At 41.9% G+C, this 17236-nt stretch overlaps 1 protein-coding gene across 4 annotated transcripts; it reads left to right on the forward strand.

Annotated features, from left to right (window-relative positions):
• Nucleotides 1–88: 88 nt before the first annotated feature.
• On the forward strand, nt 89–13086 carry ASMT (acetylserotonin O-methyltransferase). Of its 4 annotated transcripts, none has more exons than XM_083611890.1 (9): nt 89–318; nt 2390–2522; nt 4520–4694; nt 5639–5768; nt 7820–7888; nt 8334–8452; nt 9216–9356; nt 10141–10263; nt 11906–13086. In XM_083611890.1, the coding sequence occupies exons 2-9, from the start codon at nt 2409–2411 to the stop codon at nt 12115–12117; spliced, it is 1083 nt and encodes a 360-aa protein (XP_083468016.1). In that variant the 5' UTR covers nt 89–318; nt 2390–2408; the 3' UTR covers nt 12118–13086. The 4 variants fall into 4 exon arrangements, with proteins under 4 accessions (XP_083468016.1, XP_083468017.1, XP_083468018.1 ...); XM_083611891.1 differs by lacking the exon at nt 89–318 and adding an exon at nt 501–519; XM_083611892.1 differs by lacking the exon at nt 89–318 and adding an exon at nt 1116–1514 and having other exon boundaries at nt 1612–2522.
• Nucleotides 13087–17236: the final 4150 nt, after the last annotated feature.

Here is a 17236-nt window from a genome sequence, read left to right on the forward strand (position 1 = left end):
AAAATTTCCTTAAAGAGGTTTTCCTCCTTCTAGATGGGCTTCTTTCCCAGGTTGACAAGCCCCATGTGCTTCTTACTTCCTTCTACAGCATCTGTCTTCTGTGTGGAATAATCATGCAACAATAATGTTTGTACAGCACTTTTGATGTTCAAAGTGCTTCACATGCATAGAAAACAATGCTGAGGAACGGTGAAGGTCTGGATGATGTTGGGAAGTGGAGTTCATCTGGAGGGCACCACACTGGCTATCCCTGGCATAAGATGGTACTTCAGATTCAAGGGGAGGATGCTGAGGCTGAAAGAGATTGGCTTGTCTAAGGTAATCTAATGAATTCACACCAGAGGTGCAGATTCAAGGCTTATTCTCTTAGCCATATCTCAGTAGGCTAATCGGATTATTTTGAGGGATCAGGCTGGTTAGTCTGAGGCCTCTACTGATGACTTTCCAGAAACTGCAGAAGCAAAATATTCACTATTCCTTTTCCTCAGCCCTTTCTACTCACTTCAGACAACCCCACAGGTATCTATTTTAGTATTTGTCCTATCATCTTGACTTTAAAAAGGTAAAGGTACCCTTGACCATTAGGTCCAGTCGCGGACGACTCTGGGGTTGCGCACTCATCTCGCTCTATAGGCCGAGGGAGCCGGCATTTGTCTGCAGACAGCTTCCGGGTCATGTGGCCAGCATGACTAAGCCGCTTCTGGCGAACCAGGGCAGTGCACGGAAACACCGTTTACTTTCCTGCTGGAGCAGTACCTATTTACTTACACTTTGACATGCTTTTGAACTACTAGGTTGGCAGGAGCAGGGACCGAGCAATGGGAGCTCACCCTGTCACGGGGATTCGAACCGCCGACCTTCTGATCGGCAAGCCCTAGGCTCTGTGGTTTAACCCACAGTGCCACCCGCGTCCCTATCTTGACTTTAATTGGAATCAAAATCCTTTACTGGGGCCACTGCTGGCAAGGTCTTGTTCCATTTTAGCTTGGAGCATCATACCTAGGAGCTGATTCGATTGGCCCCTGCCAAGGGCCCAAGCCCAGGAGGATGCAAAAATCAGACCTCTCTACTCTGGCTTGGAGAGGCTAGGAACCCACCCATCTGTCTGTGTATTCCCTGGGCCGCTCCTCTGCTGCTCAGGGTTGCTGGGTGAGGTGCACAGACTGCCTCAGCGGAGGAATCTGATTGCTGGCATGGGGGCCCCCTCCCCAGTCAGCCACCACTCCTGTTAGCAGTGTGAGTCAAGTCTCCAGTGGGGCTTGGGAAGGAAGACAGAACAGGCCAGAGTTTCAGGAAGAGGAAAAAGGAAGGACGGAGGTAGAAGGCAAAGCAGCAAGAGGAGGCAGGGAGGCAGACAGATTTGGGACATAGAGGAGAACCCAATAGCCATGGAGGAAGTCACTGGCAGAGTGCAAAAGGAGACAAAAGCAAATGTTTTGAGTTTCTGGTACATGGTCTCACGCAACTTCAGAGACACCAATACAGCTTCTTGCCAAGGGTGCAAGGGAGTCTAGGTCATAGCTGTCAACTTTTCCCTTTTCTTGAGAGGAATCCTATTCGGAATAAGGGAATTTCCCTTAAAAAAGGGAAAAGTTGACAGCTATGGTCTAGGTACACCTCTGATCTTAGTGCAAAGGCTTACACTTGCACAGTAGAAGTTCCCATCACCTTTCTCTCTCCTTGTGTGTCCCCAAAATCTGTTCTGGGTTTCCCCCAACCCTCCAGAGCAGATCTGAGAAGTTCTCTTCCAAACATGGAAGTCCATGTGCTAACAGAATGACTTGTTTCGTTGTAACCCTTTGTTACCAAATTACTGTACACCACACTGAGTCGTTGGTATATATCAGGCATGTCCAACCAGTAGATCATGCTCTTCCGATAGATCCCCTGCTGATCCTGGTAGATCCTGGGATCCTGGTATTGATCATGGGATTAAATAAAGTTTACCAAAAGTTAACAAATAAAAGCTGAAGAATTCTGGACAATCCACCCACGCCACGCATGCTCCTCCTACCTCCAGTGATAATGGGTAGATCACTGCCAGCTTTTTTATACTGGGAGTAGATCACAGTCTCTTGGGAGTTGGACATGCCTGGTATATATAAAAGCTATAAATAAAAAGAATGCAAAATGCCTCTTTCGCACAGTCAACTGGTCTTGCACACTTGAAGCTATTCGGTGGTCACATTTTAATATATTTAACAATAGTTCAGACCCTTCTTTTGGCTAGTGGAGTTTTTAATTCGAGCAAATGAACCCATAACACTGACTACAGCATCCCCTGGAAGGGAGAGCTTGCGTCAGCACATTTGTGGTAATAAGACTAAATATGTCTGGAGTGGTATTAGTACAGTTAAAGTGGACTACCCAGAATCATCTGTGCCTACAGGCTAAAGAGGCTTATTTAAATGAAGAAGGAAAGAGGATTTCTCACAGTGCAGTGGACAAAAATGAGCTCCGCAGAGGACCTTGAATATCCTCGTCTCTTAATTCAGTACCAGAATGGATTTTTAATATCAAAGGTAAGGCTCACAAATGATATGCCTCAAGAAAATTTAAACCAGAAAGTGATACTTTTTTCTTCTTATTGTGGATGTGTGCAGAACCTAGAGCATCTATAGAGGTGAATCTTTTAATTTATCTGTTTTAATTTTGTGTTCAACAGCTTGCAACAACAGGTGTTAACTAAATGTGCTGGGATGAATGCAATGAATGAAATTTAAACCAGTATCAAAGTAAATACGTAATCTTAAACCCCACCATTTGAATCATCTCCGTTGAACCAGGGCTCCTTGTAAACTAAAATTTCCAAACCTGCAATCATTTCTTGGTAATCTAAAGTCCATACATGTTTAGGTTAAAAGCAAAGCATGTTTTGACTTTTCTCTGCATATCAAATTTGGAAAAATCCAGTACTAAGCAAAGATGTCACTTAAAGTAAATCTCACATAGAGTTTTCCCAGCTTTTCAGTGCCCGCTTGTAGAAAGAGCCCAATTGCTTTAGTGCTTACAGCTTGTGCCCTCCAGGAAGAAGCTAGCCTTGTTTCTTAACAACAGTATTTCGCTGTGGAAAGAGAGCAAGAGGTGTCAACACAGTTCCATTTTGATATACATCTCAGATTCTTCACAGGTGTGAAATAAGAAAACTCCTAATATGAACCTTTTTTTAAAAGAGAGGGGAAAAAGAGATTCTCTTCTGTAGGCGATATGCAATTCCAATCAATAGAAAAATGCAAAGGTTTTGTAAACCCGCAAGGAAGCTGGGAACAAGTAAAGTTTTCAAAGATGCTAGAGAATCATCAATAAATAACTTTGAACTAGCCCCAAGGGGGAAATTATCCCTTCAAAATTTGTGGTAAAGCTAGATATTGAAGCAAGCATATACTGTATAGAGGTCATGTTGCTCTTTTTAAAAAGAGTCTGTTGCCAGGATAAAAATAATCAGGACATCTACTTCCAGCTGTGGCTTCAACATACTGTTTTTATTATTGTGTATGGCAACAATAATAAAAACGCGGGTGGCGCTGTGGGTAAAACCTCAGCGCCTAGGACTTGCCGATCGCATGGTCGGCGGTTCGAATCCCCGTGGCGGGGTGTGCTCCTGTCTGCCAACCTAGCAGTTCGAAAGCACCCCCGGGTGCAAGTAGATAAATAGGGACCGCTTACCAGCGGGAAGGTAAACGGCGTTCCGTGTGCTGCGCTGGCTCGCCAGATGCAGCTTGTCACGCTGGCCACGTGACCCAGAAGTGTCTGCGGACAGCGCTGGCTCCCGGCCTCTAGAGTGAGATGAGCGCACAATCCTAGAGTCTGTCAAGACTGGCCGTACCTTTACCTTTACCTTTATGGCAACAATTGTGTATTGTGTAATATTATGTATGGCACCCGGGACGCGGGTGGCGCTGTGGGTTAAACCACAGAGCCTTGGACATGCTGATCAGAAAGTCGGCTGTTCGAATCCCCGTGACGGGGTGAGCTCCCGTTGCTCGGTCCCTGCTCCTGCCAACCTAGCAGTTCGAAAGCATGCAAAAGTGCAAGTAGATAAATAGGTACCACTCCAGTGGGAAGGTAAACGGCGTTTCCGTGCGCTGCTCTGGTTTGCCAGAAGCAGCTTAGTCATGCTGACCACATGTCCCGGAAGCTGTACGCCGGCTTCCTCAGCCAATAAAGCGAGATGAGCACCGCAACCCCAAAGTCGGTCATGACTGGACCTAATGGTCAGGGGTCCCTTTACCTTTACCTTATGGCAACAATAAAAATCCCACAAAAAAAAAATGCATTCAGACTATGTATGCTTAGTTTAATAAAGACTTAGATGAAGCTCAACAATGCATTGCAGAGGTCAGTTTAAAATTATTTCTGCCATTCGACTGTAGGCTGCCGTCCCAACCAACCCTGCTTACCTGGGAGCAAGCCTCATTGAATTCCATAAGACTTACTTCTGAAAAGTCACTGCACTGTTAGCCACTGCTGTGCTTTCTCTCTTTGCTTCTTTCATCCCTGCCCGTTCCTTTGGTTTTAGGTGATGTTTGCTGCCTGTGAGCTGGGAGTATTTGATCTGCTGAGAGAGTCAGAAGATCTCTTGACCTCGAAGGCCATTGCAGAGCAGCTGGGCAGCAGCTTCCAGGGAATGGAGAGGTTGCTAGATGCTTGTGTGGGTTTAAAGCTGCTGAGAGCAGAAGTGAAAAAGGAAGGAGGTAACCGTGTTAGAGGAATCTAACATGACCAGCCACCCCTGTTTTGGCCTCTGCACATTATGTGCCTAGAAACTGACCATAACGTTTTTTAAGAATATAGGAAGGAACCAGCTGCCTACACCAGCTGCCCCCAACCTGGGTATCCCAAATGTTTAGGACCTTAACACCCATCAACCTGAGTCAGAATGGCCAATGGTCAAGGTTGTCCAAGCCATCTACTGAGCCCCAGTATCCTGACTTGTGTTGGCTTTTGAGGGTTTCAGGCAGAGTCTTCCTCTGTCTGGAGAGGCCAGGGATTGAGCCTGGAGCCTTCTCCTTGCCAGTGGGCAACAAACAGATGGGCAGGGTATAAATAATAAAGTATTATTATTATTATTATTATTATTATTATTATTATTATTATTAGGTTGAAGGTAATCTGAAATAGAGATTGCTGGTTCTGGTTCACCTGCTCAGCTGTCTTTCAGCTTTGGTAAATAGGTTTTTCCTATTTCTATATTGTTTTGATAATCTGCAAGCTGTGTTTGCTAAATGCGAGAGTATATATATGCATGAATGCACCATGGAAGGTGATTCTCAAACCACTTCCAGCTCTTTTTAAAATGATTGTCTGTTTCCCACCTGCAAAACAGAAAGACTTTTGTGAAACATTCAAGGGTGAATGTGTGTGTTGCGCATACACAAGAGGGCATCTAATCTCTCTCTGCTTCCAGGCAGTTTCACCTTGAGTTGCACAAGGATGCTGTTAAATCCCCAAATTTGACATATATTTTTGGCAAATGGGAAGCAGCGTCAGTGTAGATTTCTAAGAGGATTGCATCAAAAACTGCTTTAAGCTGGACAGATAAATTGTGCAGATGCATTATTTTTGTTCTTAAGATGATGGTGCCACAGATAGCATCACCACTGTGCTAAATCCTGACTTTGCCTTCTTTCCTCTTCAGCATTTTATGGAAACACGGAAATATCAAATCTCTACCTCACAAAATCAAGTCTGAAGTCTCAGTATCATAACTTGATGTACTATTCCAAAACCATCTATTTGTGCTGGCACTACTTGACAGATGCTGTGAGGTAAGGTGAACGATGAGGAAGTTTATGTTGATAATTGAAAAATGAAACCTTTGTAAAAACTTGCAGTGAACCACTGCATTATTCCCTTTGCATTGATCTTTTTCAGGAAAACTACTGTTTACTGTTGAATGCTGAAGTGCTAATAGTTCAAACAGGACTGATATAGAGTTACTATTGTTACACTATTACTTTATTTTTTATACCACACACCAAGTGGTAGCATTGTGTTATTGTTAACGCTTAAGAAGATTCATTTTTTGCAGGTGTGTGGAAACCAGCTAGGGAATGCTTTGTCATAACAGCGCTATTTACCGAGAGAATTCTCAGGAGAATACTTAGCAATGAGGAACTGGCACGAAGGTGTTGAGATACCAGTTGATTCTATTGTCTGTGCCAGAAGAAAACAAAGGAAATTGGGGTGGATTTTTCAGCGAATGAGGACCACCATATGGTTCTACTGACTTCTTTGAAGTAGCTGTTGTTAGTAATACTAAGTTCTTTATCACGGATGGTTGGGAGCTGTGGAAGAGGATTTTCCAAGTTCAGCTGAAATTAATGCAAATTTAAAATGGCCCATTTAGCCAGTTTCCAAGTAGAAGCCTCCCAACAAATTTCCATTATCTTCAAGTTCTGGTCATTTGCCATAATCCAGAGAAAGCAATAAATATTAAAAATGGGAAGGCACTTTAGCTCAAGACATTTTGGAGACCCTCTTAACACCTGTCAGTTGTTTCAGAAGTAGTAGAAGGCGGAACTAAATCCATATTTCCCTTCAATTCAAAACAACTATCAAGCGTAGCTCTGGCAGAGAAGCATCCTGTATCACCCATGTGCACCAGTGATGGAACAATTCCCTTTGGCTCAATTAAGAATGCACTTGGCAATTACAAGCTTCCTCGGCATGTGTTTGGAAAAACACACACATCTGTTTTCTAAGAGATCTCTCTTGGCACATGTTCACTGGTGGTGCTCTGCAGATAGGCACCTTATCTTATGTCTGCTTGAGAGGAAAGCTGCCTTGAAATTTACCTCCACCTTTCCCAGCCAAAACAACAGCAACAACCGTGTAAATACATTCAGTGGGGAAAGAAAGGGTTTTTAGAGCTGGGTGAGAAACATCAGTTACATGAAACCTTTGCAAGGAACAAATCAAAGTAATTGACCCAAAGCAGATTATACGTGCCAAGCAAAAGGCTGCTTGGTTAGGTTGTCTGGCTCACACAGTTCAGAGACAGCTGTGAGAGTTTCATTGGGCACAGTGTGGTGTAGTGGTTAAGAGCGGTAGACTCGTAATCTGGGGAACTGGGTTCGTGTCTCTGCTCCTCCACATGCAGCTGCTGGGTGACCTTGGGCTAGTCATACTTCTCTGAAGTCTCTCAGCCTCACTCACCTCACAGAGTGTTTGTTGTGGGGGAGGGAGGGAAAGGAGAATGTTAGGCACTTTGAGACTCCTTCGGGTACTGATAAAGCGGGATATCAAATCCAAACTCCTCCTCCTCCTCCTCCTCCTCCTCCTCCTCCTCCTCCTCCTCTTCTTCTTCTTCATGCATGTGCCTACAAAGCTTATCTGGCTTTGGTTGTCAAGGCCACTGAATAGTTGGGGTGTGTGTGGGGTGTGTGTGTGCAGAATCTTGTTTTACATTCCAAATCACAGAAGACCTAGGGGGTGAGAAGCTTGATTTGCAATATTGTTAAGAATGATAAGCTGGGCAAATTTGTATTCCAGAAGAGGTCATTTCTGGCATCGCTAAATTGCATTTATGGTTCTTGATGCAGCTAGGAATGTAGGCATATATAAGCATACTTCTGTCTCTTAGGTTCCCAGGAAGGATGGGAGGTTACGGAATATTTTGATGATTTTTTTTTTTTAAAGCTAGCTTACTTCAGGATCACTGCTCCTGTGGAAAAGTGAACTCTATAAGCAACATCATGCAAACATTCTTAAGCATTTGTTCAGGACTCTTCTTGAGTATGGCAGTATTACGTAATATAAATGACATTTTAAAGTTAGCTGTTGAATTTATCAAGATTTTTTTCCCACTTAATTTAAGGGAGGGGAAAAACCAATATGAGAGAGCGTTTGGCATTTCATCAAAAGATGTCTTTGAAGCACTTTACAGGTAAGGCTTCCACTATAATGGTTTAATCTAAAACACAATAGATTGCCCCTGATCAAATGCCTCTGTGTGCACGCTGTTTTTGATAGCAACGATGGTTAGTGTGAAGGTCATTAAACTGGGGGGGGGGGGGAGCACACAGCAGTAATCTGTTTTGGAGGTTAATAGTATATGGTTAACTGAGGCCAGCGTGTCATGGTCCAATTCTTGATTTCTTAAGAATGCCTTGCTTGTGCAATAGAAACAGCAGATCTATGTGTCCGTTTGCAGAGCTGCCCTTCCACAGAAATGAATGGGGTCGTCTGCACAAAGATCTCATGGGTGTGTTAAAGAATATGTAATTCTTTTAATTAGGATGGCAGAAAAGCTGTCCATGTCTTTTACATAGCAGTAAATCATTGTGGACATTTGCAACGAGCTTATTGCTGGTGCAATTTCAAATCTCTAGATCAGAGGAAGAAATGATAAAATTCATGTATGGATTGAATGCAATTTGGAGCATATGTGGCAGAGATGTGATAGCTGCATTTGATCTTTCTCTGTTCCCTGTCATTTACGATCTTGGAGGTAAGTGCCATTTAATAAGTTTCAGTAGTTTTCCTTTGACACACACACAGAAATGTTAAAATCTTGCATGGAAAAACTTGCACTTTAATACAACTGCCCAGTTTAATGAAGGCATTAAAAATACACTGGGTCTATTTTATGGACTGCCATGAATTTTAAGAGTTGCAAGCAGTTACTCATATGGCAGCTTGAGGCAATCCAGTACTCAGCAGTACCAGTGTGTTTACTGGGCAGCTGTCCAAACCTGACCTTACTATAGTGGTTGGCGTGTTCTAGTACATAACCATGTTGGCCTCAGTGATACCTATAGGATTTGGAAATGCAGTTTGCAGCACTCAGTGGGGCTCGTGAGGGCCTTCTCTGTAGAGGAACCAAATATTTCCTTGTGTATCTTGGCTCCTGTTAGTAGTGGCAGAGTTGATTTCAAGTCCCAGCACCCCTTGTGCCATCAAAGAGGTTTGTGGAATGTCACTTCATTTCATGCCGGGTGCATACCAGGGGACCTTAGCTTGGGGTGTGGTCCTGTCCAGGCCAAGACAGTCAAAACTTATGCCACTTCAGATGAAGCAGGCATCATTCCCTGCCAGAAATGGTAAGAAACCCAGAGGCAGGCCCATCCATACTTAAAAAAGGATGTGAGAAAAAAAAAATAGTGCTGTGCTAATATGGGTTGGTTGGTTGGTTGGTTAGTTCGTTAGTTATTTTTCTCCGCCTCCTCCTCTGAACTCATCACTGGTTATTTTTAACCTTTTTCTTCAAAAAGGAGGTGCTGGTGCTTTAGCCCAGGAATGTGTTTCACTATATCCAAATTGTTCAGTCACAATTTTCGACCTGCCTAAAGTAGTACAAACAGCAAAGAAGCATTTTGTGTCCTCTGAGGAACGGCGGATCACTTTTCATGAAGGTAAAGATGGTGGTTTCTGAGAAAACTAGGTTGAGGAGGAGAGCATTGCTCTTTACTGTAAATTCCTTTCCCCTCTCTGTAGAAAGTAGCCCCATAATTTAATACTGTGCCTTTTTTCCTAAGGCTATTCCCCCCCAACATTTGAAATATTTTATTTGTTGGACATTTCAGAAGGGCCATACAAGTGCGACCTGGAGCTAGAGCTTATATATATGTGTGTGTGACTGCAAAGGCTCTCTCTGCCTAACAGATAAGTCACTGGATGGTTTTTAGAGTTGGCTCTTCCAGAAAAATGTTTTGGCTGCTTGCATGAATGTTTCTTAAAATCCCAGACTCTGGGTGATATTCAGCTACTTCTTAATCAGAGAAGACCCAATGAAATTAATGAAGATGATTGTATACCACCCACGGTGTTTAAGAATGAAATAGGTTAAATGATAATATTAGAACCTCTATTCTCCGAATTAATTACAGGATAGACCATCTTCACATGGAACCCAATACAGAAAGTGCCTGTATTGCTTGAACTTACTGTTCCTTCTTTCACACATGCCTTGTGTCCAACAAATAGAAAACATGTAGTTTAGATGCTTTTATTAACATGGTGCATATCAACAGTTACAAAACCCGTCCCCCTAGAGAACTTTAATGCTGGCTCAAGCATGAAAATAAACACCAGCGAATCTTCTTCTGATCTCAGCTACTTTGGACCCATTCCATGTTTTCTTGACATGCTGGATTCTCAGTTAATCAGAAATTAATGTTTGTTTTCTGCCTGACACAGGAGATTTTTTTGCAGACCCAGTTCCAGAAGCTGACCTGTATATTTTAGCAAGGATCCTCCATGACTGGGCAGATGAGAAATGTGTGCAGCTTCTCAAAAAGGTGCAGAAGGCTTGCAAAACTGGTACGCACACGTATATAATAATGTACAAGAGCCTGGCTATACATTGCATTCGTCACTTCAAAAAACCAAGTGCCTTTATCTCTCTGGGACTGTTTAATGTGCTCAGTGCTTTCCATTAATTGTGACGTCAGCTTGTCACTTAGCATTCTTGCAACCACAGAAGGAGGGGTGGTGGAATTGGTGGCAGGCTAGGCAAGCAGATATCACTCATGCAATAAGGCTTCTCCTTCCTCTCCTCTCCCTGTAGCCCTTCAATCTGTACTGGAGGGCTACAAGCTGTTTGAGGCTGGAGGGGAGAGAGAGAAGAGAAACAGGAAGTATCTCTGTGCAGGTGGGTGGAAGTTGTTGGTTCTCAACATACTTCAAGGAAACTTTTTATCAAGGGGTGAGCTGCAGCAGCAAATGTTCCCCAAACAGATTTTATTAAGAAGCTCTAAAGATAACCCTCGATAAGAAGTTTCTTGAAAACACATTGGGAACGATATCTATTTGTGCAGCTGTCTCTTTCATTCTTGAGTTTTTCTACAACTGTTACTGATCCTTTCTATTTGTGCTATTTTTTAAAAAGAAAGCTGAGATTCAAAACATCAAGCAGCTACTCCCATGTGCACAGATAAGCTTTTTTCCACTCTCAAAGCAGGCATTCCTCTTGCCACCTGACTATTTTTGAAGCTCAGAAGGGTTTCAAAAATAGTTGTGATAGCCTATGGGAACCTGCTTTTAAAAGGGAGAGGAAATATTCAAAAATCCCACCAAGCATGCACAAACTCCTAAGTTTGTCTACGTAGCTGTCCTTGGCATTAGAAATAAAGTAGCTGAAATGTTAGTGGCAGTTGTAGTTGTATTCCCCTTTCAGAAGTTATGGAAGGACTAAATGGACATGGGGGGCAGTGGCATTGTGATAGCAGGCTGAATATCCTGGCATCTCTCTTTCTACATTGATTGATTGATTGATTGATTGATTGATTATATTTCTGTGTTGCTTTTCATTCAAATGAATTACAAAGCAGCTTGCAAACAATAAATAACAATAACAGAACGTCACAAGTGCAACGTAAATCATAAAGAATAATTAACATATCATCAGTAAAACAATTATATAAAGCACTATTAGCAAAACAACTAAAAAAAAAAGCTAAACAGCACAATTACAAATCATATTATAGAATTCACAATGGTCACATGTATGACATGATGAGCCTGGCATTGTCATTCCTTTTATCAATCAATTTAGCCTTTCCATAACGTCTTGAAAAGTCTTTGGTTATTTTATAATGGCAGCAACAATACATCATGTTACTTTAATGGAAGATGCTCAGTTTATAGTAGGGATAGCCAGCCTGGCACCCTCAAGAGGCTTTGGACTCCAGCTCCCATCAGCGTCAATGTCAGGGATAATGGGAGTTGTAGTCCAGTAGTATCTGGAGGGCACCACATTAGCTAGCTCTGGTTTATAGGAGGAGTATAGAAACCCATACTTCGCTTACCGGTCTAAATCCTTGTTGTTCTGTTTCACGTAGCTCCATCTTCATTCCTGGGTGCTCTCTTTTTCTTGAAATCTTAGGCTGAGGTTATAGACCCCTTATAGGATTAAGATGAGGCCGGGCAATGTGTCAAAATGAATCTTGTTTTCCCCAACCAGGTGGTGGCGTTTTACTAGTCGAAACACTTCTGAATGAAGACAGAAGTGGTCCTTTGGAAAGCCAGCTCTATTCCATTAATATGTTGGTTCAGACTGAAGGGAAAGAGCGGACCCCTGCAGAGTACAGCAGCCTCCTCACAGCAGCTGGCTTCAGGGAGATTGAAATCAAGAAAACTGGAAAGCTGTATGATGCCATTTTAGGAAGAAAATAATATAGTCTCTGCAGCTTTATTATCAGACGTGGCAAATAAAGCAAGAATAATAATGATAGGGTTTGGTTTAAGTTAAAAATATCTATCCAACTCACAGTCGCAATTATAATATCAATAGCAATCTAATAACTGTCAAATGTTACAGTACTAATTTATTTAATTGCAGCCTAGGGAAAGAGAGTGCCTGCTTGGCCTTTTCAGTCTAGAATCCCTTTCAGCTTAAGCATGCCTTACAGTCTACATAGTGAATATTCGTAGGTATATTCTACTAGCCATTGGTTTGGGCCACTGTGATGTCATGTGGTGTTAAAAAAAAATTGGTCATGGAATGCTAATCTAGTGAGGGAAATGAAAACATCACACAGGTGCAGGGAGATATCTTAAGACAGATGTACAGGAGATGCAGGGTCATTGAGATGGTAGGTCATGAGAGAGGGCTAGGATAGAGTCAGTGGCCAGAGGACACTTTGCTCACATGTTGTAAAGCAAATTCCAAGTCTGCTATGGGGTCTGGTAAATGGTGGGGTATGTTTTCTTGTGCATTTCTGTGTGTGCAGTTGTTAAGCGGACATTTGTATTGCTGACTTCATGATAGAAATCCCGGCCGCATGTCTCCTCCACTCTGGCTCCAAGGCTCCTTCCTGCAAAGAATGAGACTTAATTGTTTTATTTATTTTATTTAACATATTTATATCCTGCCTTCCTCCCAAATTTGGATTCAAGACAGTTAATGGAAGTTTATAACATTATTTCAAAATACACAGTAATGAAAACAAAAGTAGTTAATAGTTAAAAATGTGTTAATTCACTTCTGGAGCATGATTCACCCCTTAAGGAACACCATATTACTCTGATATTGGCGGTATATTCCAAAAATAAATGAAACAAAAGAAAACCTTTTGACAGATGGTGATATCTTATTTTTTGTTCAGACTAGCCCTGTTCTATAATAAAGTTCTCTGAAATGAATTATTTTGCAAATGGCAACTCATTAATGAATGAAAGAAAAGACTTATCAGTTAAATATTTTGACCCTTGGATTAGTTAATAGAAATATCGAATGAGCAGGATTTATTTAAATGCAAAACAGTCCTGGAAGATGGATGTATGGGCTACTGTATTGTGTAATGATTTTGGGGGGACAGTCTGTTGCAGTCAAAACAAAGAGCATTCTGGCACTTCTAAGCAGCCTCTTGCAAGCTGATGCCCTCTAGAGCTTTGAAGTCCAAAAAAATCTGTAGGACATCTGCTTGGAGGAGGCTACCTTAAAGCTATTCAGTATAGCTTTGGTGAATTGGAGTCTATTTCATCGCATCAGATACGTGAAGTGTCATCCTAAGTTGGCAGGTGACACTATAAGCAATGAGGCTGGGTGGGAGGGAGGCAATGTAAATTAAAATGTCTTAAGAAGGTAAGTGAGCAAGTTGGCACTGAGCTTGAAAGCAAATCAACATTTCTCTCACGAAACAGTATCACATTCGCCATTAGATGGTGCTGCTCTTCTATACTTCAGCTGTACCCTGTGACTGGTTCTGAAATGTCTATGCTGGCCAGCACTTCTGCACTTACATTCAAGGATGAAGTTCAGCACTGAGGTCAAGTTGCTAAAACCAAGACAAATCCACTGTAAACACCCTGCTCCTTAATTCTGCAGAGTAAACATTCCATTATCGTGGAGTGTTTCCTTGTGAAATATAAGTGGAATCTCATTCCATAGTTTTAAAGTAACATGCTATATTTCCAGGTATACGTACATACAATAATATACTTTTCTGATACCATTTATTTGAAGATAGAACTTTTCTACAGGTTCAACAATCTAGAGATATGTAAGAAACTGGCTAAAGCAAAGCAATACTTTGGTCCAACGAAAAATGCATAATGTTGCAATAATGTTCAGGTAGCTGTCATTTTATATTCAGGGGTTGTCATGTGCCTTCATCAGGAAAGGATAGGATATGAACTGCAGGCTGTATTCTGCACAGTTAAAAGGAAAAGCTCCTTAGCCTACCACCAAGTGGCAACTCATCCAAAGTCTTATATAGTTCTGGACGAAAGAAGAGGGGACAGTTACTTGGTGGAGAGGTCTTGGTGACCTGGACAAAACTTGCAGGTAAGGATGGGTGAATCTGTCAGTTTTGGTTCTCTAAGATTCTAAATTTTCCAGTCTTAAATTCAGTTCTCTGCATTTCTACAACAATTTGTATTTTTTTTTAATGAAACAAAACAAAAAACCTAGTGAATATTCACCAGCTTGTCAGTGTCAGTTTTTAATGCATTTGAAGTGTAAATTTTGAAGGATAGTTGTATTTTGGTTTGCATGTTGATTCAAGAAGCGTGAATTAAGACAGAAACAAAATCAGTTTTCTACTCCATCTCTACTTGCAGGTGATGCATTTCCATGCCTGACCCTGTCTGAGGAGTTCATTTGACCAGATCTCTCATTACATTTTTATTTCAGCAGGCCTTTAAATTGCTTTAGGAGTGCCTTTTAAAATGAAATGTAGCTGTAATTCTTAGGTTATTTTTAATCCTGTCTCTGGAAAAAACCAGTGTAGGAATTTTATGGCTGACCTATATGAGGCAAAACCCCTGGTGTGAAACAATATAAACATAAGTAGACATCTTGAACATGCTGAGGGAAATCTATGGAGGCCATTTTCCAAAATGGCTGCCCTTCATCCTCTCACAACACTTGTCTCATGAACCATGGAACCCTACATTCACAGAATATATCCAATTACTATACTATATATTTTACAGGACTCCACAAATATTGCTCTCTAGAATATATTTGCTTTACTGGGCTGAGAATGTAAAGCAAAGTAGTTTTGCTTGGTTCAAGATGCGAATGAAACAGGCTTGCGGGTCTTATCAGTTGACAAGTAATTTTAGATGCTTTCCATGGCTGTGCACCCAAGTGAAAGGTGCTAGACAGTTATTTGCTTGTGCATCATTTTCTGCTTGCCTGAAATGAGAGCATGGCTGGAATTCAAACGAGGAAGCAGCATGCCATTTCTAAAACTGTTAAAATTCAGCAATATCGCTTTGCAACGATTGACTGAGACTTTTGCCTGGATCAATAAAAGTGTTGAATGCAGAGTGGGTGCTGGTAACAGTGACAGGAGATGTTCAGGTAGACAAGGAGCAGGATGTGAGAATATAAGCTATACAATAGCACGATTGTCAATACCTTGTGAATGCATGGAAGTGCTTCTTTCTGCAAAAGCAGTCAGATTCAGGGTTTGAAACAACTCGAAAGCTACAGGGATTTGGAGATTCTTCCTGAAAGAACTAGTGCCACCCCCCTACTCTAAAAATGGAGATATGACAGCGCTGCAGCATCCACAAGAGATAAGGTGGGAGTGGGATGTTGGGACAAAAAAGAAATTTTTCCTTTCTAGACTTGTAATAGAGGCAGGATAATTTAGATTGTGACACAAATGGGGAACCAGTGGCCCTGAAGACCTTGCTAGACTACAACTCCCATTAGCCTCAACCAGCATGGTCAATAGTCAGGGATGATGGGAGTTGTAGTCCAGTAACAATATAGCTTCTCTGGTCTGAGCACAGCTCTGAAACAGACATAAAATAGAAGATACATGACAGGATCTCTCCACACATTTAAAGATATGTTAATGTGAGGGAGGTTCTGGTTTCGGTTGGAGTAGTGGTGCTGAGGGAGGGGATGCCTGCTCTACTGGTCTGCTTAAAAAAATTATTAGCCCCACCCTGTGCCCGTATCATGGCTTTATTATTATTTTTCTAGTAGAGGGTAGCATTTAGATAAAAAGCAGTGCAGGGAAAAGGTGCCCCCCTCCTCTAGCTGCTGATCCAGTCAAGTTTCTTTGGGCAGTTTTAAGTTCTAAAATAAAATCTTCTGGAATTCCAGTTGCATTTTACTCTTATCATGTCTGTCTCATACTCTATTTCAGTTCCAAGCATCCCCAAAACCTGAAATCAACAGCCTACAGTTCCAGTCCTCCTGCAGCTACAGATCTTGTGGGATGGGGGCAGGGAGATTTATTACTTTTTGCTGGATTTGACTCATGGAGTATAATGTGAGGTTATCTAGGAAGGTTATGTAAGGTACTTTCCCTCCTGCCTTAAGGCTTTAAAACTCCACAGATCCATACTATGCAGGAGTGCTTGGTAGAACAGAACTTATAGATATATATTTTACTGCTTTTCATCTCTCAAACTCAGAAATGTACCTGAGAGTTATGAGGCATAAAGGTGACCTTGCCGATAGCTGCTTTTCCTTATGAGTAATTCACTATGAGTGCACCCACTTCCATTTCCATAAACAATAGAGCAACCTTTTGTAGTGAATGTGTGGAAAACACAGAGACGCTACTAAAAATGGAACAGACTGAAGAGAGCAGCAGACTAAAAAGAGTAGCTGACTCACAGCTTTTCCTTAACGGCAGTTGACAGCAGCCATTTTGCTTAGGTCAAGGGAGTGCATGTGCTCTTTATGAAAGAGAAAGGGATGACGTTTAGTGTTTCCCAGATGTCTGAGAGCTGGATCAGATGCTCCCTGAATTAAAACAGCAGACACATTTCACGAAAAGGATTGCTTCGACAGCACAGTCCAAACCCAAGACCTGGTAGGATGGGAGCGTTTGGGTTCAGCATATCTCAGGCACACCTTGATTCATCAATAGATAAGTCCCTTACCCTAGCTCAACTGACATAACCCATGTGTGTGCAAGTTACATTACAAGAAGAAGAAGAGGAGGAGGAGGAGTTTGGATTTGATATCCCACTTTATCACTGCCCTAAGGAGTCTCAAAGTGGCTAACAATCTCCTTTCCCTTCCTCCCCCACAACAAACACTCTGTGAGGTGAGTGAGGCTGAGAGACTTCAGAGAAGTGTGACTAGCCCAAGGTCACCCAGCAGCTGGGTATAAGATGTATCTTATATAAGCATGAAAGCTTATACCCAGAACAAACTTTGCTGGTCTCTAAGGCGCTACTGGACAATTTTTTATTTATTTCGACTGCGTCAGACCAACACAGCTACCTACCTGATTCTTCTTTAAATTATCTTTCCACTGATATATAGTGTTATGGTATTACTCAAAAAACAACAACTGGTGTTATGAGTCATCAAACC

The sequence above is a fragment of the Podarcis filfolensis genome, assembly GCF_964270895.1.
Source record: "Podarcis filfolensis genome assembly, chromosome: 4".
NCBI classification, from domain to species: Eukaryota; Metazoa; Chordata; class Lepidosauria; order Squamata; family Lacertidae; genus Podarcis; species Podarcis filfolensis.